General features: G+C 43.5%; 1 protein-coding gene across 1 annotated transcript; it reads left to right on the top strand.

The window, feature by feature from the left end:
* The first annotated feature begins 338 nt into the window (after nucleotides 1-338).
* Nucleotides 339-22,033, top strand: si:dkey-246g23.4 (uncharacterized protein LOC559426 homolog). Its single transcript, XM_052465693.1, has 5 exons — nucleotides 339-453; nucleotides 2,629-2,901; nucleotides 8,570-8,713; nucleotides 9,671-10,540; nucleotides 21,754-22,033. Exons 2-5 carry the CDS (start codon nucleotides 2,664-2,666, stop codon nucleotides 21,894-21,896), a joined length of 1,395 nt encoding a protein of 464 aa, XP_052321653.1. The 5' UTR covers nucleotides 339-453; nucleotides 2,629-2,663; the 3' UTR covers nucleotides 21,897-22,033.
* The last annotated feature ends 486 nt before the right edge of the window (nucleotides 22,034-22,519 follow it).

Below are 22,519 nucleotides of genomic sequence, written 5' to 3'. Positions count from 1 at the left end.
AACCTGAGGATGGCAATATCATTTGCCCATACTGATATACATGTACATGTAAATAACGACCGTCATTGGACTCATTTTTACTAGTGTTAGGCAGCAGAGTGAGAGGCTGGTTAAAAGGTAATGGTCACACTGGCCTGATAAACCCCTTATTTCTTCTATAATGCAAAGTTGCCAATATTCTATATGAAGTCCTCTGCAGATGATCTTTGCATGCTCAACTATGTTCATGAACTATATTAGTCCAGCTCCTTGTAGAGTGACATATTGCAACCCCCCCCCCATCTTTAACCTTTGTATCCTAGCGGAGAATTAATGTGGTGTCTGTGCTAGTGAGTGTCAGTGTGATCTTTCTACCTACAGATCGGGACTGACTGAGCCAACCACTCATCAGACCACTATGACAGCTAAACCATCCATACAGTAGCTCTCATACTGTACTTCTGGTAACGGCAGGTCAGTGACTTTTTCAGGGGGTGTATGTTATCTCATAACACCTGTTGCAACAATTAAAATAAATTGCAATGTAATATTTCAGCTATTTAAAGTTCTGGCAATATCTCTGGAGTTCAGCGAAGCTGGCAACTATTTCAGATGGCAATAATAATGCTGTGTTGAAGGCTGCACTTCACACATCTGTTGTACTCTGGTGTAGATTACTTAAAGGTCGTGAACAGTGAAACCGTGATGTATGACAGGACTGGATGTTGCAATTTCAATTTGTTTGAGTTCTTTGTGTATCAGCAAATTTGCTTGAGGCGATCTTACTGCAGCATCGAGCACACATTGCTTGACGTAGGCAATTCAAAGAACTGTCAGTAAAAGTTGAGCTCCCCGCCCATTCAGACTATTTGCTCCCCTCCCACTCTTTTCAGACTTCCTGATAGTTTGACAGAGAGAAAAAGTACATAAAAATATTATGGGTGATGTTTTGGTCACTCAAAGGCTAATTTACGTAGGAATCAGCATGACTGTGAGGGAGCTTTAATAACAAGACTGATAATTCCACAAAATGGACATTGTAAGGTGTGATAATGATTCATTCAAGTCTTGCTATTGTGAGGCAATAAGTGATGAAACTAAGGTCAAGTTACATGTGTAATAGCACTGAGATCATTGTCTGAGACCACCGTACCTTCTCCGCTATGCAATCTGATTTCCGAGCTGGTCATTGGTGCACCTCAGCCACGCTCAAGGTCCTAAATGATATCATAACCTCCATCGAAAGGTTAGACAATACTGTGCAGCCGTCTTCATCAGCCTGGCCAGGCTTTCGACTCTGTCAATCACCGCATTCTTATCGGCAGACTCAACAGCCTTGGTTTCTCAAATGATTCTCGCCTGGTTCACAAACTTCTTCTCAGATAGAGTTCAGTGTGTCAAATCGGAGGGCCTGTTGTCCGGACCTCTGGCAGTCTCTATGGGGGTGCCACAGGGTTCAAATCTCGGGCCAACTCTTTTATCTGTATACATCAATGATGTCGCTCTTGCTGCTGGTGATTCTCTAATCCACCTCTACGCAGATGACACCATTCTGTATACATCTGGCCCTTTTTTGGATATTGTGTTAACAAACCTCCAGACGAGGTTCAATGCCATACAACAATCCTTCCGTGGCCTCCAACTGCTCTTAAATGCAAGTAAAATCAAATGCATGCTCTTTAACCAATCGATGCCTGCACCTGCCTGCCCGACTAGCATCACTACTCTGGAAGGTTCTGATTTAGAATATGTTGACAACTACAAATACCTAGGTGTCTGGTTACACTGTAAACTCTCCTTCCAGACTCACGTTAAGCATCTCCAATCCAAAATTAAATCTAGAATATATCCTATTTCGCAACAAAGCCTCCTTCACTCATGCTGCCAAACATACCCTCGTAAAACTGATTATCCTACCGATCCTTGACTTCGGCGATGTCATTTACAAAATAGCCTCCAACAGTCTACTCAGCAATGCCATCCGTTTTGTTACCAAAGCCCCATATACTACCCACCACTGCGACCTGTATGCTCTCGTTGGCTGGCCCTCACATCATATTCATTGCGAAACCCACTGGCTCCAGGTCATCTATAAATCTTTGCTAGGTAAAGCCCCGCCTTATCTCAGCTCCCTGGTCAGGATAGCAGCACCCACCCGTAGCACTCGCTCCAGCAGGTATATTTCATTGGTAATCCCCAAAGCCAACTCCTCCTTTGGCCGCCTTTCCTTCCAGTTCTCTGTTGCCAATGACTGGAACGAATTGCAAAAATCACTGAAGTTGGAGACATATCTTATTCGATATTATGGTCTATTTATTGCCTTACCTCCCTAATCTTACTACATTTGCACACACTGTATATAGACTTTTCTATTGTTTTTTGACTGTACATTTGTTTATCCCATTTGTAAGTCGCTCTGGATAAGAGCGTCTGCTAAATGACTTAAATATAATATATATAAATATAACTGTGTTATTTGTGTCACACTTCTTTACTTTATCTTGGCCAGGTTGCAGTTGTAAATGAGAACTTGTTCTCAACTGGCTTACCTGGTTAAATAAAGGTGAAATCACAACACCTGTTTAAACGGGATTGGCAGATATAAGAACAAATTGATATTATCTTATCTATTACTGTATCTTACCATAGATGCTTGAGAAGAGCATGTCAGCCTAAGCTTGGAGATGGACTCCCCATTGAAGAGTGGGACTGTGCAGTACCGACAGCAGCTTACGGTGGGCCCCCCTGATGGAGGCTACGGATGGTTCATCCTGCTGGCCTGCTTCCTGGTGTTTGGGCTGACCTTTGGAGTGATCAAGGCCTTCGGAGTGTTCTACATGGAGATCCACGGCTACTTTGAGGCCACAGCAACAGGAACCTCCTGGATTACATCCATTGCTGTGGCAACCATACACTGTGGAGGTGAGAACCTTGATCGAAGGCAATTAAAACATGATTTTCCTTGAATTGTCCTTAACTTGTCCAGTGAAATTGGACTTTCTTTCAAGTGAAATCTGAGTGAGTTAAACTAGTATTATTCAAGGCAAACATGGATCTAAATAAAGGCTCCAACCCTTCTGGACATTTCTTTGACTATTACTACTATACTCATTTCTACTACATGTTTATGTCAGTTTATGTTTATGACATCATAATCGTCATCGATAAAAGACAGTACTGTGCAGCCGTCTTCATCGACCTGGCCAAGGCTGTCGACTCTGTCAATCATTGTATTCTTATCAGCAGACTCAAAAGCCTTGATTTGTCTAATGACTGGGTGGCGTGGTTCACTAACTACTTGTTAGATAGAGTTCAGTGTGTCAAATCAGAGGGCCTGTTGTCCGGACCTCTGGCAGTCTTTATGTGGGTGCCACAGGGTTAAATTCTTGGGCCATCCGTTTTGTCACCAAAGCCCCATATAGTACCCACCACTACAACCTGTATGCTCTTGTTGGCTGGTCCTCTCTACATATTCATCGCCAAACCCTCTGGCTCCAGGTAATCTATAAGTCTTTGCTTGGTAAAGCTCCACCTTATCTCAGCTCATTGGTCACCATAGCAACACCCACCCGTAGCACGCGCTCCAGCAGGTATATTTCACTGGTCATCCCTAAAGCCAACACCTCCTTTGGCTGCCTTTCCTTCTAATTCTCTGCTGCCAATGACTAGAACGAATTGCAAAAACCACTGAAGTTGGAGACATAACTCCCTCACTAACTTCAAGCGTCAGCTGTCAGAGCAGCTTAGTGATCGCTGCAACTGTATACAGCCCACCTGTAAATAGCCCATCCAACCAACTACCAACCTACCTCATCCCCATATTTGTTTTTGTTTTTCTGCTCTTTTCAACACCAGTAGTTCTACTTGCACATCCTCATCTGCAAATATATCCCTGCAGTGTTTAATTGCTAAATTGTAATTACTTTGCCACAATTGGCCTATTTATTGCCTTACCTACCTCCTTCCTTCATTTGCACACACTGTATACAGATTTTTCTATTGTGTTACTGACTGTACGTCTGTTTCGCCCATTTGTAACTCTGTGTTGTTTTTGTTGCACTGTTTTGCTTTATCTTGGCCAAGTCGCAGTTGTAAATGAGAACTTCTCAACTGGCCTACCTGGTTAAATAAAGGTTAAATAAATGTATAAACATTTCATGTCAGTCTTCTGAGATATTAGCCACCAGGTGTCAGTATAGAGTTGTAAGCAGCTGACAGCTTTAGCCAGGGTGATGTAGGGACACCTACAGTACCAGTCAAAAGTTTGGACACACCTACTCATTCAAGGGTTTTTCTTTATTTTTACTGTTTTCTACATTGTATAATAATAGTGTAGACATCACAACTGAAATAACACGTATGGAATCATGTAGTAACCAAAGAAGTGTTAAACAAATCAAAATATATATTTTATATTTGAGATTCTTCAAATAACCACCCATTGCCTTGATGACAGCTTTGCACACTCTTGGCATTCTCTCAACCAGCTTCCCCTGGAATGTTTTTCCAACAGTTTTGAAGGAGTTCCCACATATGCTGAGCACTTGTTGGCTGCTTTTCCTTCACTCTGTGGTCCGACTCATCCCAAACCATCTCAATTTGGTTGAGGTTGGGGGATTGTGGAGGCCAGGACATCTGATGCAGCACTCCATCACTCTCCTTTTTGGTTAAAAAGCCCAATGTAGAAAATAGTACAAATAAAGAAAAACCCTTGAATGAGTAGGTGTTCTAAAACCTTTGACCGGTAGTGTAAATATAACTAGGAATAAAGTGACAGAAAATTAACAGTACTAGCAGCGTATATAACGAGTCAAAAAAGCTATTGCAAAAAGCGTCAGTGCAGATAGTCAGGGTAGCTATTTGATTAACTATTTAGCAGTCTTATGTATGTTCAGGGTCCTGTTTGATTCCAGACTTCGGTACAGTTTGCCAAACAGTAACAGAGAGAACGGTCTATGACTTGGGTGGCTGGAGTCGTTGACAATTTTTAGGGACTTCCTCTGACACCGCATGGTATAAAAGTCCTAAATGCCAGGGAGCTTGGACCCCGTGATGTACTGGGCCATCCGCATTACCCTCTATAGCACCTTGCGGTAGGATACCAAGCCGTTGCCATACCATGTGGTGATGCAGCCAGTCAAGATGCTCTCAATGGTGCAGCTGTAGAACTTTTTGAGGATCTGAGGGCCCATGCAAAACATTTTCCTCATCCTGAGTGGGAAGAGGCGTTGTCATGCCCTCTTCACAATTGTGTTGGTGTGTTTGGACCACGATAGATCCTTAGTGATGTGGAACTTGAAGCTCTCAACCCGCTCCATTGCACCCCTGTCGATGTGAATGGGGGCATGCTCAGCCCTCCATTTCCTGTGCCCACAATCAACTCCTTTGTTTTGCTGACGTTGAGGGAGAGGTTGTTGTCCTGGCACCACACTGCCAGGTCTCTGACCTCCTTCCTATAGGCTGTCTCATTGTCGTTGGTGATCAGGCCTACCACCGTAGTGTGGTTGGGCAAACTTAATAATGGTGTTGGAGTCGTGCTTGGACACGCAGTTGTGGGGTAACAGTCAGTACAGGAGGGGATTAAGAATGCACCCTTAAGAGGTCCCCCGTATTGAGGGTCAGCGTGGCGGATAAGTTGTTGCCTACCCTCACCACCTGGGGTTATCCTGTCAGGAAGTCCAGGATCCAGTTGCAGAGGGAGGTTTTCAGTCCCAGGGTCCTTAGCTTATTAATGAGCTTGGAAGGCACTATGGTGTTGAATGTTGAGCTGGATAAGGACATCTTCAACAGACCCAACAATCTGTGTTAATTAAACTAGTTAGTTTTGAAATAGAGTACAAAATGGTTTGTTATTTTTTAACGTTACATTGAAATGCCGGCATGATGCTCTGACAAAGCTATGATCAGAAAGTGGACATGTGCATATCGATGCATTATGAATATCTGAGTATGCAGTGTTGGAAGATAGAATGTAATCTATTCTGGAGTAGGATTTATGTCTAGCAGAGTAAAAACGAAATTGTCTAGACGTAGGAATATGTCAGTGAGATGTGTGAAAGCCATTTGAGATTGGTGGCCAAAGTTAATAAAATGGCATTCATATCCGCACGTATGGTCAGAGAAAAACCTGTCATATTTGCCACCAACACGGTTAGATTTTTTTATTTATTTTTAAGTAGGCTCATACTGGGTTGGGGCATATATTGATGTGAAAGTCATTTTCCTACCTAAGATTGCAGTTTTGTTATATGATACAGTGCCTTGCGAAAGTATTCGGCCCCCTTGAACTTTGCGACCTTTTGCCACATTTCAGGCTTCAAACATAAAGATATAAAACTGTATTTTTTTGTGAAGAATCAACAACAAGTGGGACACAATCATGAAGTGGAACGACATTTATTGGATATTTCAAACTTTTTTAACAAATCAAAAACTGAAAAATTGGGCGTGCAAAATTATTCAGCCCCTTTACTTTCAGTGCAGCAAACTCTCTCCAGAAGTTCAGTGAGGATCTCTGAATGATCCAATGTTGACCTAAATGACTAATGATGATAAATACAATCCACCTGTGTGTAATCAAGTCTCCGTATAAATGCACCTGCACTGTGATAGTCTCAGAGGTCCGTTAAAAGCGCAGAGAGCATCATGAAGAACAAGGAACACACCAGGCAGGTCCGAGATACTGTTGTGAAGAAGTTTAAAGCCGGATTTGGATACAAAAATATTTCCCAAGCTTTAAACATCCCAAGGAGCACTGTGCAAGCGATAATATTGAAATGGAAGGAGTATCAGACCACTTCAAATCTACCAAGACCTGACCGTCCCTCTAAACTTTCAGCTCATACAAGGAGAAGACTGATCAGAGATGCAGCCAAGAGGCCCATGATCACTCTGGATGAACTGCAGAGATCTACAGCTGAGGTGGGAGACTCTGTCCATAGGACAACAATCAGTCGTATATTGCACACATCTGGCCTTTATGGAAGAGTGGCAAGAAGAAAGCCATTTCTTAAAGATATCCATAAAAAGTGTTGTTTAAAGTTTGCCACAAGACACCTGGGAGACACACCAAACATGTGGAAGAAGGTGCTCTGGTCAGATGAAACCAAAATTGAACTTTTTGGCAACAATGCAAAATGTTATGTTTGGCGTAAAAGCAACACAGCCCATCACCCTGAACACACCATCCCCACTGTCAAACATGGTGGTGGCAGCATTATTGTTTGGGCCTGCTTTTCTTCAGCAGGGACAGGGAAGATGGTTAAAATTGATGGGAAGATGGATGGAGCCAAATACAGGACCATTGTGGAAGAAAACCTGATGGAGTCTGCAAAAGACCTGAGACTGGGACGGAGATTTGTCTTCCAACAAGACAATGATCCAAAACATAAAGCAAAATCTACAATGGAATGGTTCAAAAATAAACATATCCAGGTGTTAGAATGGCCAAGTCAAAGTCCAGACCTGAATCCAATCGAGAATCTGTGGAAAGAACTGAACACTGCTGTTCACAAATGCTCTCCATCCAACCTCACTGAGCTCGAGCTGTTTTCCAAGGAGGAATGGGAAAAAATTTCAGTCTCTCGATGTGCAAAACTGATAGAGACATACCCCAAGCGACTTACAGCTGTAATCGCAGCAAAAGGTGGCGCTAGAAAGTATTAACTTAAGGGGGCTGAATAATTTTGCAGGCCCAATTTTTCAGTTTTTGATTTGTTAAAAAAGTTTGAAATATCCAATAAATGTCGTTCCACTTCATGATTGTGTCCCACTTGTTGATTCTTCACAAAAAAATACAGTTTATATATCTTTATGTCTGAAGCCTGAAATGTGGCAAAAGGTCGCAAAGTTCAAGGGGGCCGAATACTTTCGCAAGGCACTGTATGTGATTTCCTACCGTCAGCGCTACCATATTTTCCCAGAACAGTCCATGTTAAACTACGTCTCATGACAACAAGGGAGCCACGAGTTTTGGGATCTACAGAAGATGACACTGCAACATAATGCCTTTTTGCAAATCTTTGGGCATCAGATTATTTTAGGTGCGACTCTTGAATAAATATAACATAAACGTTATGTCTACAAAATGAATCTAAGCAGGCCGCTCGTTTATTTTGGCCATTCATCCCATTAACATTCCATCTTGCTAGCTGGTAGTGTTGTTAAGTGATATATTAGAAAGTAATCTTGTGCATGAAATTTAAAGAAAAAGCAAAAATAAATCGCCTAGTCGCCAGACCCCCACTCTAGAAGCACAATGTTTTGCTGAAGCTCACCACTCATTTTTGACCTGCATTTTCGGAGTGTGCAATTGATGCCACCTCAGTCAAAGAGTAAAAACCACAAGAAAACAAATCTATAAGAGAAATGGAGTGTACACGAAGAGCACGTAGATGTGTTGATGAGAAAGGGATAAATGAATCAAACTAGTTGCAATCAGATGAGAGCGCAGACTAACAGGATTACAATAGAATATGGAAATGTAATCAGCACTGTAAACTTCACATCAGTTGAGAACTCTTGGCTGCATACGTCTTTCACAAAGTGTTGATGCTGAGTCTGACTGTCTGTCCTGTGTTTCCTTGTCTAGCCCCCATGGCGTCTGCTCTGAGTGCTCGCTACAGCCACCGGGCCGTGGTGATGATAGGGGGTCTACTGAGCTGTGTGGGGATGGTGGCTGGGGCTTACACACAGAACCTGGTTCAACTTTACATCACTGTTGGGCTCCTAACCGGTAAGTACAAACACACATAGATCAGGTATGCAAATTATTTAGGACCCAAAAAGTGATAAAACATTTTTTTAACTTTTTTTTAGTTTTTTGTTGTTGTTGTGAATAACAAGTAGATAATACGCATTTAATTAATCTCAATACTCCTTACTTTCTAAACCGCAATAGATAGAGAAAATAGTGTCCTAGGACAGGGGGAGTTGGGCTCTTTGGTCTGCGCTTAAGGTTTATCATGACATGTAATGTTAATCTCAGTCTCCCCAAACAGGAATACATAGAACATGGTAATTAACATTATTTATCATTTTTTTGCCAAATTCCATTTTCTCAGATTCGTTATTCCAGGCCTGGGATTTTTCCCAATTTTTTTCTGTTTTTCACTCTCAACAACACACTTTTTAAAAATGAAAAAAATAACCACATTTGATATTATAAGGCCACAATAATGTTTACACTAAATCAGGAGACTACTTTTGAGGTCTGGGGAAAATCATATTTTTTGGGGGGGGTAAAGGTGAAGATGACCTTTAATTCAACTGTGCACCAGCTAGAGACCATTGAGTTTGAAGCTAGCGGTTCTTGTAGCGGTGTTTCATGTGATGGGAAGAGTTTGCAAAACAAATGCCCACCCGATGATACAAATACTCATGATATCATTCTGCTAGGTAGGCCTAGTCAACATTTCATTGAGAAGGTTTTCGGGGAAAGCATTTTTAGAACTTACTGTTTAGGCATGCTAACTGGCTACACAATATCACACAGGCGCATTGAAACAGACATTACTTCTTCAGAAAGTTAAAGGAAATACGAATCATTGATGCATTCTGTTCATGATTTATGAGAATTGACTACAATTGAACTATGTTTCTAATAAGTTCAACCCCCCAATCCCAATCTTTCCTTAAATGAATTATTTCTCCAGTCCCACACGCAGTGCTGTGGTCTTTACTTGCCCTGTAGGTTTTGGTTATGCCCTGACCTGGACCCCCACAGTGACCATGGTGGGCTGGTATTTTGAGAAGAGGAGGCCCATGGCCAACGCCTTGGCCAGCGCAGGAGAGTGCATCATCACCTTCCTGTTTACTCCACTGTTCCAGCTGCTGGTGGACCACTACTCCTGGAGGGGGGCCATGTTGGTGCTGGGGGGCCTGCAGCTCAACCTGTGTGTTTGTGGGATGTTACTGCGCCCCCTGAACACCCCCACGAAGCTGCCTCCCAAGGAGGTCAGAGAGGAGGAAGGAGACTTGACGCTGGATGCCTTGCCCCAGACTAAATCCAGCTCTGAGGGGACAGTGGAGCGGACAGGCAAGGTCCAAGCCCAGAAGGCCAGAAAGGCTGAGCTATGGAGCAAAGTCCTGCACTACGTGGACTACACACTCATCACCAACCCCCGCTTCATGGTCTACTCCATGTTCGGGGTGTTTGCTGCTTTGGGCTTTTTTGCCCCGGCCCTCTTCCTTGTGCCCTATGCCCGGAGCCAGGGAGTGGATGAGTATCAGGCGACTGCCCTCATGTCCATCTCAGCAGTTCTGGACCTGACGGGCCGGGTGTTCTTTGGCTGGGTGGCCAACTTGCATCTAGTGGAGATGGTGCAGCAGCTGACTGCCTCTGTGATCTTGCTGGGTATAGTCCTGCTGCTGTGTCCCCTTGCCTCCTCCTTCCTTGAGCTGGCTGCCTTCAGTTCAGCCTATGGCCTGGTGTACGGGGCCACCGTCTCCATCCACATCACCGTGCTGGCTGAGGTGGTAGGCGTGCAGCGGCTGGGGAGTGCCCTCGGCTTCTTCATGCTCATCCGCAGCAGCGGTGGCCTCCTGGGGCCGCCCATCGCAGGTGAGCTCATCTGTCATTAGCTCAAGGGTATTCTCTATGACCTTGTCTCTGGTTGTGCAATTCCAAAAGGGATTTGCTTATAGAAAATGTAATCTTAAGTTATGAACCGTGTGATTACTGTAACCATGTTCAGGTTTTAATTGAACATAACTTCATGTAGCTAACCATTGAGGGATTTGAGCTCTTCCTTCTCCTCCAGTAGATGATGGCTTTTACTAACATTCATATACAGAGATTCTATATTCAGAGACAGTGCACAAATATACAGTGGGGAGAACAAGTATTTGATACACTGCCGATTTTGCAGGTTTTCCTACTTATAAAGCATGTAGAGGTCTGTAATTTGTATCATAGGTACACTTCAACTGTGAGAGAGAATCTAAAACAATAATCCAGAAAATCACATTGTATGATTTTTAAGTAATTAATTTGCATTTTATTGTATGACATAAGTATTTGATACATCAGAAAAGCAGAACTTAATATTTGGTACAGAAACCTTTGTTTGCAATTACAGAGATCATACGTTTCCTATAGTTCTTGACCAGGTTTGCACACACTGCAGCAGGGATTTTGGCCCACTCCTCCATACAGACCTTCTCCAGATCCTTTAGGTTTCGGGGCTGTCGCTGGGCAATACGGACTTTCAGCTCCCTCCAAAGATTTTCTATTGAGTTCAGGTCTGGAGACTGGCTAGGCCACTCCAGGACCTTGAGATGCTGTTGCCCTGGCTGTGTGTTTCGGGTCGTTGTCATGCTGGAAAACCCAGCCACAACCCCTCTTCAATGTTCTTACTGAGGGAAGGAGGTTGTTGGCCAAGATCTCGCGATACATGGCCCCATCCATCCTCCCCTCAATATGGTGCATTCGTCCTGTCCCATTTGCAGAAAAGCATCCCCAAAGAATTATATTTCCACCTCCATGCTTCACGGTTGGGATAGTGTTCTTGGGGTTGTACTCATCCTTCTTCTTCCTCCAAACATGGCGAGTGGAGTTTGGACCAAAAAGCTCTATTTTTGTCTCATCAGACCACATGACCTTCTCCCATTCCTCCTCTGGATCATCCAGATGGTCATTGGCAAACTTCAGACGGGCCTGGACATGCACTGGCTTGAGCAGGGGGACCTTGCGTGCGCTGCAGGATTTTAATCCATGATGGCGTAGTGTGTAACTAATGTTTTTTTTTTAGACTGTGGTCCCAGCTCTCTTCAGGTCATTGACCAGGTCCTGCCGTGTAGATCTGGGCTGATCCCTCACATTCCTCATGATCATTGATGCCCCATGAGGTGAGATCTTGCATGGAGCACCAGACCGAGGGTGATTGACCATCATCTTTAACTTCTTCCATTTTCTAATAATTGCGCCAACAGTTGTTACCTTCTCACCAGGCTGCTTGCCTATTGTCCTGTAGCCCATCCCAGCCTTGTGCAGGTCTACAATTTTATCCCTGATGTCCTTACACAGCTTTCTGGTTTTGGCCATTGTGGAGAGGTTGGAATCTGTTTGATTAAGTGTGTGGACAGGTGTCTTTCATACAGGTAACTGGTTCAAACAGGGGCAGTTAATACAGGTAATGAGTGGAGAACAGGAGAGATTCTTAAAGAAAAACGTATAGGTCTGTGAGAGCCGGAATTCTTACTGGTTGGTAGGTGATCAAATACTTATGTCATGCAATAAAATGCTAATTAATTATTTAAAAATGTGATTTATCTGATTTTTTTTAGATTCCATCTCTCACAGTTGAAGTGTACCTATGATACAAATTACAGACCTCTACATGCTTTTTAAATAGGAAGACCTGCAAAATCGGCAGTGTGTCAAATACTTGTTCTCCCCACTGTATATCATTGTGCTTTACATTTAATTTCATGGGCTATTGACCCCATAATAAATGTTTTTCTCTGGGATGGGTTTCCTCTCCATTGACTTCCTCTTCCAGCACACACACTCCACTCCAGCTCTTTGTCTGAATGTAAAATAATGTTTCACAGATCATGATTCTTCAAAGACCTTGTGAACAACTGCATGCACAGCATTGGGTAAAAATATAAATAGCAAAGGTATTCTTAAATGTTAACTCTGTTGGATCACAAACCAAAAACACACAATACAACATAGTGGAAGAATACCAACAGTATAATAGACGTGCTCCACTGCCTTCAGAAAGGCTCTGATAACCATAGCATTTGGGGTTGATTACTAAGGTGGTGATATTTTGCCCCTCTGGTCTAAACAATAGCAGTAAATATAGGCTGCCAAATCAGGTCTTGGCTTTGCACCACACAGTTCGGGGCATGCCAGAAAGTGTTTTGCCTCAGAGCACCTTCAACACTACATCAGGTGGAAAAACCTCTTATGTCAAACTCTGGCCCGGTCACCAAAGAAAAAACATGACATTAATTGTGGCTATAGCTATTCTAGGAGACAATTAACTGAGTTGATCATTTTCCTGTCAGTAATAGAGAAGTCGTGAGTTGTTGAAGTTGGAGAGTCTGGATTTCAGGAGGAAGGAATGTAGTTCTCACTGTATCATAACGATCCGTGTAATTGCTTTGTAAATTAATGTAGGCCTGATCCAGTTTGTAAGGGGGAACCATATTGTTTCTCGGCCAGATTTCAGTTCCAGCCAGTTGCCGGAAGTCCTTTCTCTCTCTCTTTCTCCATTACTCCTTCCTCTGATTAAACACTACTGCTGAGAAAGGGGGGCTTAAGCAGAGAGACTATAGCCCAGGGATCATTATCAACACAATTAAAGCTCTGGATTAGCACAGTATCAAAATATCAGATCACCAAATTCTGTTTCAAGTTCATTTACAAGGCTATTAAGATACAGAAAATGTAGCTAAATCCAAGTGTTATGTTGATTATCTCTTCCCTTATTTTCCGGGGAAATTTGACCTGGAACAGAATTTGAAATCACTAAAATACTATTTTAAGTAATTTTTCCACCAAATCAAACCAAATTTGATTTGTCACACACACATGGTTTGCAGATGTTAATGCGAGTGTAGCGGAATGCTTGTGCTTCTACTCCCTCTGCTGTTTCCTGAAGTCCACGATCATCTCCTTTGTTTTGTTGATGTTGAGTGTGAGGTTATTTACCTGACACCACACTCCAAGGGCCCTCACCTCCTCCCTGTAGGCCGTCTCGTCGTTGTTGGTAATCAAGGCTACCACTGTTGTGTCGTCTGCAAACTTGATGATTGAGTTGGAGGTTTGCATGGCCACGCAGTCGTGGGTGAACAGGGAGTACAGGAGGGGGCTGAGAACGCACCATTGTGGGGCCCCAATTTTGAGGATCAGCGGGGTGGAGATGTTGTATCCTACCCTCACCACCTGGGGGCGGCCCATCAGGAAGTCCTGGACCCAGTTGCACAGGGCGGGGTCGAGACCCTGGGTCTCGAGCTTAATGACAAGTTTGGAGGGTACTATGGTGTTAAATGCTGAGCTGGAGTCGATGAACAGCATTCTTACATTTTGATTTATTTGTTTATTTCACCTTTATTTAACCAGGAAGACAATTGCAACCTGGCCAAGATAAAGTAAAGCAGTTCGACACATTCAATAACACAGAGTTACACATGGAGTAACACAAACATACAGCCAATGATACAGTAGAAAAATAAGTCTATATACAATGTAAGCAAATGAGGTGAGATAAGGGAGGTAAAGGCAAAAAAAAGAACATGGTGGCGAAGTAAATACAATATAGCAGGTAAAACACTGGAATGGTAGATTTGCAGTGGAAGAATGTGCAAGGTAGAGATAGAAATAATGGGGTGCAAAGGAGCAAAATAAATAAATAAATATAGTAGGGGGAGAGGTAGTTGTTTGGGCTAAATTATAGATGGGCTATGTACAGGTGCAATAATCTGCGAGCTGCTCTGACAGCTGGTGCTTAAAGCTAGTGAGGGAGATAAGTGTTTCCAGTTTCAGAGATTTTTGTAGTTCGTTATAGTCATTGGCAGCAGAGAACTGGAAGGAGAGGCAGCCAAAGGAAGAATTGGTTTTGGGAGTGACCAGAGAGATATACCTGCTGGAGCGTGTGCTACAGGTGGGTGCTTGCAGCAATGGTGACCAGTGAGCTGAGATAAGGGGGGACTTTACCTAGCAAGATCTTGTAGATGACCTGGAGCCAGTGGGTTTGGCGATGAGTATGAAGCGAGGGCCAACCAACGAGAGTGTACATGTCGCAGTGGTGGGTACTATATGGGGCTTTGGTGACAAAATGGATGGCAAATGGCACTGTGATAGACTGCATCCAATTTATTGAGTAGGGTATTGGGGGGTATTGGCTATGTTGTAAATGACATCGCCGAAGTCGAGGATCAGTAGGATGGTCAGTTTTACAAGGGTATGTTTGGCAGCATGAGTGAAGGATGCGTTGTTGCGAATTAGGAAGCCAATTCTAGATTTAACTTTGGATTGGAGATGTTTGATATGAGTCTGGAAGGAGAGTTTACAGTCTAGCCAGACACCTAGGTATTTGTAGTTGTCCACATATTCTAAGTCAGAACCGTCCAGAGTAGTGATGTTGGACGGGCGGGCAGGTGCAGGCAGCGATCGGTTGAAGAGCATGCATTCAGTTTTACTTGTATTTAAGAGCAATTGGAGGCCACGGAAGGAGAGTTGTATGGCATTGAAGCTCGTCTGGAGGGTTGTTAACACAGTGTCCAAAGAAGGGCCAGAAGTATACAGAATGGTGTCGTCTGTGTAGATGTGGATCAGAGACTCACCAGCAGCAAGTGCAACATCATTGATGTATACAGAGAAGAGAATCGGTCCAAGAATTGAACCCTGTGGCACCCCCATAGAGACTGACAGAGGCCTGGACAACAGGCCCTCCGATTTAACACACTGAACTCCATCAGATAAGTAGTTGGTGAACCAGGTGAGGCAATCATTTGAGAAACCAAGGCTATCGAGTCTGCCGATGAGGATGTGGTGATTGACATAGGTATTCCTCTTGTCCAGATGGGTTAGGGCAGTGTGCAGTGTGATTGTGATTGCGTTGTCTGTGGGCCTATTGGGGCGGTAAGCAAATTGGAGTGGTCCGCGACGGGGATGGTTTTCCTTTTGTAGTCCGTGAGTGACTGTAGACCTTGCCACATACCTCTCGTGTCTGAGCCGTTGAATTGCGACTTAACTTTGTCTCTATACTGACGCTGAGCTTGTTTGATTGCCTTGCGGAGGGAATAGCAACACTGTTTGTCGGTCATGTTTCCGGTCACCTTGCCCTGATTAAAAGCAGTGGTTCACAATTTCAGTTTTGCACGAATGCTGCCATCAATCCACGGTTTCTGGTTGGGGAAGGTTTTAATTGCTAATTAAGTCGCTCACTGAATCAGCGTATTCATCAATGTTATTATGCAATGCTATGTGAACATATCCCAGTCCACGTGATCGAAGCAATCTTGAAGCGGAAGGGCTTTGTATGCGTTGCGGAAGTTAGAATAATGATCAGCCCAGGTCGCGCATTTGATGTGCTGATAAAATTTAGGGAGCCTTGTTTTCAGATTAGCCTTGTTAAAATCCCCAGTTACAATTAATGCACCCTCAGGATATGTGGTTTCCAGTTTACATAGAGTCAAATGAAGTTCGTTCAGGGCCGTCGATGTGTCTGCTTGGGGGGATATACACGACTGTGATTATGATCGAAGAGAATTCTCTTGGTAGATAATGCGGTCAGCATTTGATTGTAAGGAATTCTAGGTCAGGTGAACAAAAATAATTGAGTTCCTGTATGTTGTTATGATCACACCACGTCTCGTTAATCATAAGGCATACATACCTTGTTGTCAAGAGACTGGACATTGGCGAGTAGTATGCTCCGCCTGCCCCTTCATGCGGCGCCGTTGTTTTGGGTCGCCGGCTGGGATTCGATCCATTGTCCTGGGTGATGGACCAAACAGAGGATTCGCTACGGGAAAGTCATATTCCTGTTGTAATGTTGTTGAGTTGACGTTGCTCTTATATGCAATAGTTCCTCCCAACTGTTTGTAATAAACTTAAGATTTCCTGGGGTAACAATGTAAGAAATAACACATAAAAAACTAAATACTGCATAGTTTCCTAGGAACGTGAAGCGAGGCTGCCATCTCTGTCGGCGCTGGAAGTAGTGACCCTTCGAAACTCAGCAAAAAAAGAAACGTCCTCTCACTGTCAACTGAGTTTATTTTCATCAAACTTAACAGGTGTAAATATTTGTATGAACATAACAAGATTCAACAACTGAGTCAAAAACTGAACAAGTTCCACAGACATGTGACTAACAGAAATTGAATAATGTGTCCCTGAACAAAGGGGGGGAGGGGGGTCAAAATCAAAAGTAACAGTCAGTATATGGTGTGGGGAATGGCCCTAGCCCTCACCCAACGATCCAACGGGTCCCAGACGTGCTCAATGGGATTGCGATTTGGGCTCTTTGCTGGCTATGGCAGAACACTGACATTCCCACCTTGCAGGAAATCATGTACAGAACGAGCAGTATGGCTGGTGGCATTGTCATGTCAGGATGAGCCTGCAGGAAGGGTACCACATGAGGGAGGAGGACGTCTTCCCTGTAACACACAGCGCAGAGATTGCCTGCAATGACAACAAGCTCAGTCCGATGATGCTGTGACACACCGCCCCAGACCATGATGGACCCTCCACCTCCAAATCGATCCCGCTCCTTTAATAACTTAATAACTTTTTTGCCCGCTTTGAGGACAATACAGTGCCACTGACACGGCATGCAACGAAAACATGCGGACTCTCCTTCACTGCAGCCGAGGTGAGTAAAACATTTAAACGTGTTATCCCTCGCAAGGCTGCAAGCCCAGACGGCATCCCCAGCCGCGCCCTCAGAGCATGCGCAGACCAGCTGGCCGGTGTGTTTACGGACATATTCAATCAATCCCTATACCAGTCTGCTGTTCCCACATGCTTCAAGAGGGCCACCATTGTTCCTGTTCCCAAGAAAGCCAAGGTAACTGAGCTAAACGACTACCGCCCCGTAGCACTCACTTCCGTCATCATGAAGTGCTTTGAGAGACTAGTCAAGGACCATATCACCTCCACCCTACCTGACACCCTAGACCCACTCCAATTTGCTTACCGCCCAAATAGGTCCACAGACGATGCAATCTCAACCACACTGCACACTGCCCTAACCCATCTGGACAAGAGGAATACCTATGTGAGAATGCTGTTCATCGACTACAGCTCGGCATTCAACACCATAGTACCCTCCAAGCTCGTCATCAAGCTCGAGACCCTGGGTCTCGACCCCGCCCTGTGCAACTGGGTACTGGACTTCCTGACGGGCCGCCCCCAGGTGGTGAGGGTAGGCAACAACATCTCCACCCCGCTGATCCTCAACACTGGGGCCCCACAAGGGTGCGTTCTGAGCCCTCTCCTGTACTCCCTGTTCACCCACGACTGCGTGGCCACGCACGCCTCCAACTCAATCATAAAGTTTGCGGACGACACAACAGTGTTAGGCTTGATTACCAACAACGACGAGAAGGCCTACAGGGAGGAGGTGGGGGCCCTCGGAGTGTGGTGTCAGGAAAATAACCTCACACTCAACGTCAACAAAACTAAGGAGATGATTGTGGACTTCAGGACACAGCAGAGGGAACACCCCCCTATCCACATTGATGGAAGAGGGTAGTAAGTTTTAAGTTCCTCGGCATACACATCACAGACAAACTGAATTGGTCCACTCACACAGACAGCAGCGCCTCTTCAACCTCAGGAGGCTGAAGAAATTTGGCTTGTCACCAAAAGCACTCACAAACTTCTACAGATGCACAATCGAGAGCATCCTGGCGGGCTGTATCACCGCCTGGTACGGCAACTGCTCCGCCCACAACCGTAAGGCTCTCCAGAGGGTAGTGAGGTCTGCACAACGCATCACCGCGGGCAAACTACCTGCCCTCCAGGACACCTACACCACCCGATGTTACAGGAAGGCCATAAAGATCATCAAGGACAACTATCACCCGAGCCACTGCCTGTTCACCCCGCTATCATCCAGAAGGCGAGGTCAGTACAGGTGCATCAAAGCTGGGATCGAGAGACTGAAAAACAGCTTCTATCTCAAGGCCATCAGACTGTTAAACAGCCACCACTAACATTGAGTGGCTGCTGCCAACACACTGACACTGACTCTACTCCAGCCACTTTAATAATGGGAATTGATGGGAAATGATGTAAAATATATCACTCGCCACTTTAAACAATGCTACCTAATATAATGTTACATACCCTACATTATTCATCTCATATGCATACGTATATACTGTACTCTATATCATCGACTGCATCCTTATGTAATACATGTATCACTAGCCACTTTAACTATGCCACTTTGTTTACATACTCATCTCATATGCATATACTGTACTCGATACCATCTACTGTATCTTGCCTATGCTGCTCTGTACCATCACTGATTCATATATCTTTATGTACATATTCTTTATCCCCTTACACTGTGTATAAGACAGTAGTTTTGGAATTGTTAGTTAGATTACTTGTTGGTTATTACTGCATTGTCGGAACTAGAAGCACAAGCATTTCGCTACACTCGCATTAACATCTGCTAACCATGTGTATGTGACAAATAAATTTGATTTGATTTGATCTTTGAAAGACAGGGTCTTTTATTGCTGAGTTTACTTTCCTAAGTATGTATCTCAAGCTTGTAAAACACATTATACATATATATATATATATATATACATATATACAGTGCCTTGCGAAAGTATTCGGCCCCCTTGAACTTTGCGACCTTTTGCCACATTTCAGGCTTCAAACATAAAGATATAAACTGTATTTTTTTGTGAAGAATCAACAACAAGTGGGACACAATCATGAAGTGGAACGACATTTATTGGATATTTCAAACCTTTTTAACAAATCAAAAACTGAAAAATTAGGTGTGCAAAATTATTCAGCCCCTTTACTTTCAGTGCAGCAAACTCTCTCCAGAAGTTCAGTGAGGATCTCTGAATGATCCAATGTTGACCTAAATGACTAATGATGATAAATACAATCCACCTGTGTGTAATCAAGTCTCCGTATAAATGCACCTGCACTGTGATAATCTCAGAGGTTCGTTAAAAGCGCAGAGAGCATCATGAAGAACAAGGAACACACCAGGCAGGTCCGAGATACTGTTGTGAAGAAGTTTAAAGCCAGATTTGGATACAAAAAGATTTCCCAAGCTTTAAACATCCCAAGGAGCACTGTGCAAGCGATAATATTGAAATGGAAGGAGTATCAGACCACTGCAAATCTACCAAGACCTGGCCGTCCCTCTAAACTTTCAGCTCATACAAGGAGAAGACTGATCAGAGATGCAGCCAAGAGGCCCATGGTCACTCTGGATGAACTGCAGAGATCTACAGCTGAGGTGGGAGACTCTGTCCATAGGACAACAATCAGTCGTATATTGCACACATCTGGCCTTTATGGAAGAGTGGCAAGATGAAAGCCATTTCTTAAAGATATCCATAAAAAAGTGTTGTTTAAAGTTTGCCACAAGCCACCTGGGAGACACACCAAACATGTGGAAGAAGGTGCTCTGGTCAGATGAAACCAAAATTGAACTTTTTGGCAACAATGCAAAATGTTATGTTTGGCGTAAAAGCAACACAGCTCATCACCCTGAACACATCATCCCCACTGTCAAACATGGTGGTGGCAGCATCATGGTTTGGGCCTGCTTTTCTTCAGCAGGGACAGGGAAGATGGTTAAAATTGATGGGGAGATGGATGGAGCCAAATACAGGACCATTGTGGAAGAAAACCTGATGGAGTCTGCAAAAGACCTGAGACTGGGACGGAGATTTGTCTTCCAACAAGACAATGATCCAAAACATAAAGCAAAATCTCCAATGGAATGGTTCAAAAATAAACATATCGAGGTGTTAGAATGGCCAAGTCAAAGTCCAGACCTGAATCCAATCGAGAATCTTTGGAAAGAACTGAAAACTGCTGTTCACAAATGCTCTCCATCCAACCTCACTGAGCTCGAGCTGTTTTGCAAGGAGGAATGGGAAAAAAATTCAGTCTCTCGATGTGCAAAACTGATAGAGACATACCCCAAGCGACTTACAGCTGTAATCACAGCAAAAGGTGGCGCTACAAAGTATTAACTTAAGGGGGCTGAATAATTTTGCACGCCCAATTTTTCAGTTTTTGATTTGTTAAAAAAGTTTGAAATATCCAATAAATGTCGTTCCACTTCATGATTGTGTCCCACTTGTTTTTGATTCTTCACAAAAAAATACAGTTTTATATCTTTATGTTTGAAGCCTGAAATGTGGCAAAAGGTCGCAAAGTTCAAGGGGGCCGAATACTTTCGCAAGGCACAGTATGTATACAGTATATATATGTATACAGTATGTATATGTATACAGTATGTATATTTCTCTATGATGCTCAGAGGTTGAGCAACACAGATTTGAATTTGACCCATAAGTTTACCTTGGTGTACATAACATTTGAGCAGTGTGTCCTAGAAACAAGCTTCTTTTTGAGCAGGAATGTTGCAACCATGCTGATCACATAGAATATGTTTGATTTCCCTATGATGCTCAGAAGCTCAGCAACACTGATCTGAATCCAATTTTAAGTCAATTTGACCTTGACCTTTGTGCTAGAGACTAATGGTCTTATGTGCAGTAAAGATATATCCATGATTATCATACGGATGGATATAAGTATGTTTCCCTGTGATATTCAAAGGCCGAGGGACAGTGATCTGATGTTTGGCAAAAGAATGTGCAAGAAATTACATAGATGTCATAAAATGTTATAATTTGATTAATTTATGACTTTGGTACAGTAATCAAACATTTAGGAAAAATATTTGAACAGCTGGTCTATCAACTCAGGGAAAAAAAGCATATGAAAAAGGACATTCTCAGCTACCGGAAAATACATTTTAGGAGATTAAAATCATAAATTTATGAGCTTGATGTACTTACTGTATGGGTCAAATTGACCCGGAACATGAACGGTGTAGGCCGAATCGAACATAAAGGAAGGGTTAAAAGCAAGATATGCGTTGGCCTGTGGTGTTCTTAAACAGCTTAGTGTGTGGCAATAGAAAGCAATCCTTAGTGAGGGGAACAAATTCCTTATATCCCATAATTACGGAAGATGACAATACATGCATGGACATGGTAATAATTGTGTCCCATCTTTCATTCACCCAGGATTCCTTATAGACAAGATGAGTGACTATGGGACAGGCTTCATCATGGCAGGCGTGGCCCTCCTCATCTCTGCCCTCTTTCTGCTCCTGCTGCACCAGATGAACCGCAGGGCTCAGGGGTCAGCCAGGACGGGACATGTATGATACGCCTATGGACAGGCAGAAGGGGGAGGAGCTGTGGAAGTGGACGGTAGCACAGCAAAAAGGACTGTACAGACTGGGAGTACTGTACAGGAGATGGAGATTGTCTTTGTAACTGTAGGTGAGAGAATGAGGTGGAGAGGAGAGAAGACGGGGGGGGGGGGGCTAGGTCATAGGGAGCTTCCTGAGTCCAACAATGCTGAACAGACAAGGACCTCAACAGAATAGTGACAATCACATTCCTTCTTCTGATGATTTATCATCTAAACTGTTTCTGCAGAAGCTAGTGCCTTATTCACTCACACAACACTGGCAGACACCTCTTTTCTTCACAGAGTTTAAATGAGCTAATAAGGAAAACTCTACCAGATGGCCTCAAGTATCACAACAACTATGCAGTGATTCACTTTTGACTCATTACAAAACACAAAATGTGATAATGACCAAAAAGGTGCAGTCCTCCACAACAATACTTTGTAGGACATGTGTAGTGCTTCTGATATGACTCATTCAAATAGCTGGGACAAGTTGGATAACACTTACTCCCTCTAGTGGAGATTAGAGGTATTTTAAAGTAGAGTCTATGGCTAAACTCAGTGGGGATCATGTCTGAATATATTTATTGC

The sequence above is a fragment of the Oncorhynchus keta genome, chromosome 17 (assembly GCF_023373465.1).
Source record: "Oncorhynchus keta strain PuntledgeMale-10-30-2019 chromosome 17, Oket_V2, whole genome shotgun sequence".
Classification (NCBI taxonomy): Eukaryota; Metazoa; Chordata; class Actinopteri; order Salmoniformes; family Salmonidae; genus Oncorhynchus; species Oncorhynchus keta.
Note: the sequence above shows the minus strand (reverse complement) of the source record. Positions and strands in the feature narration are given on the sequence as shown.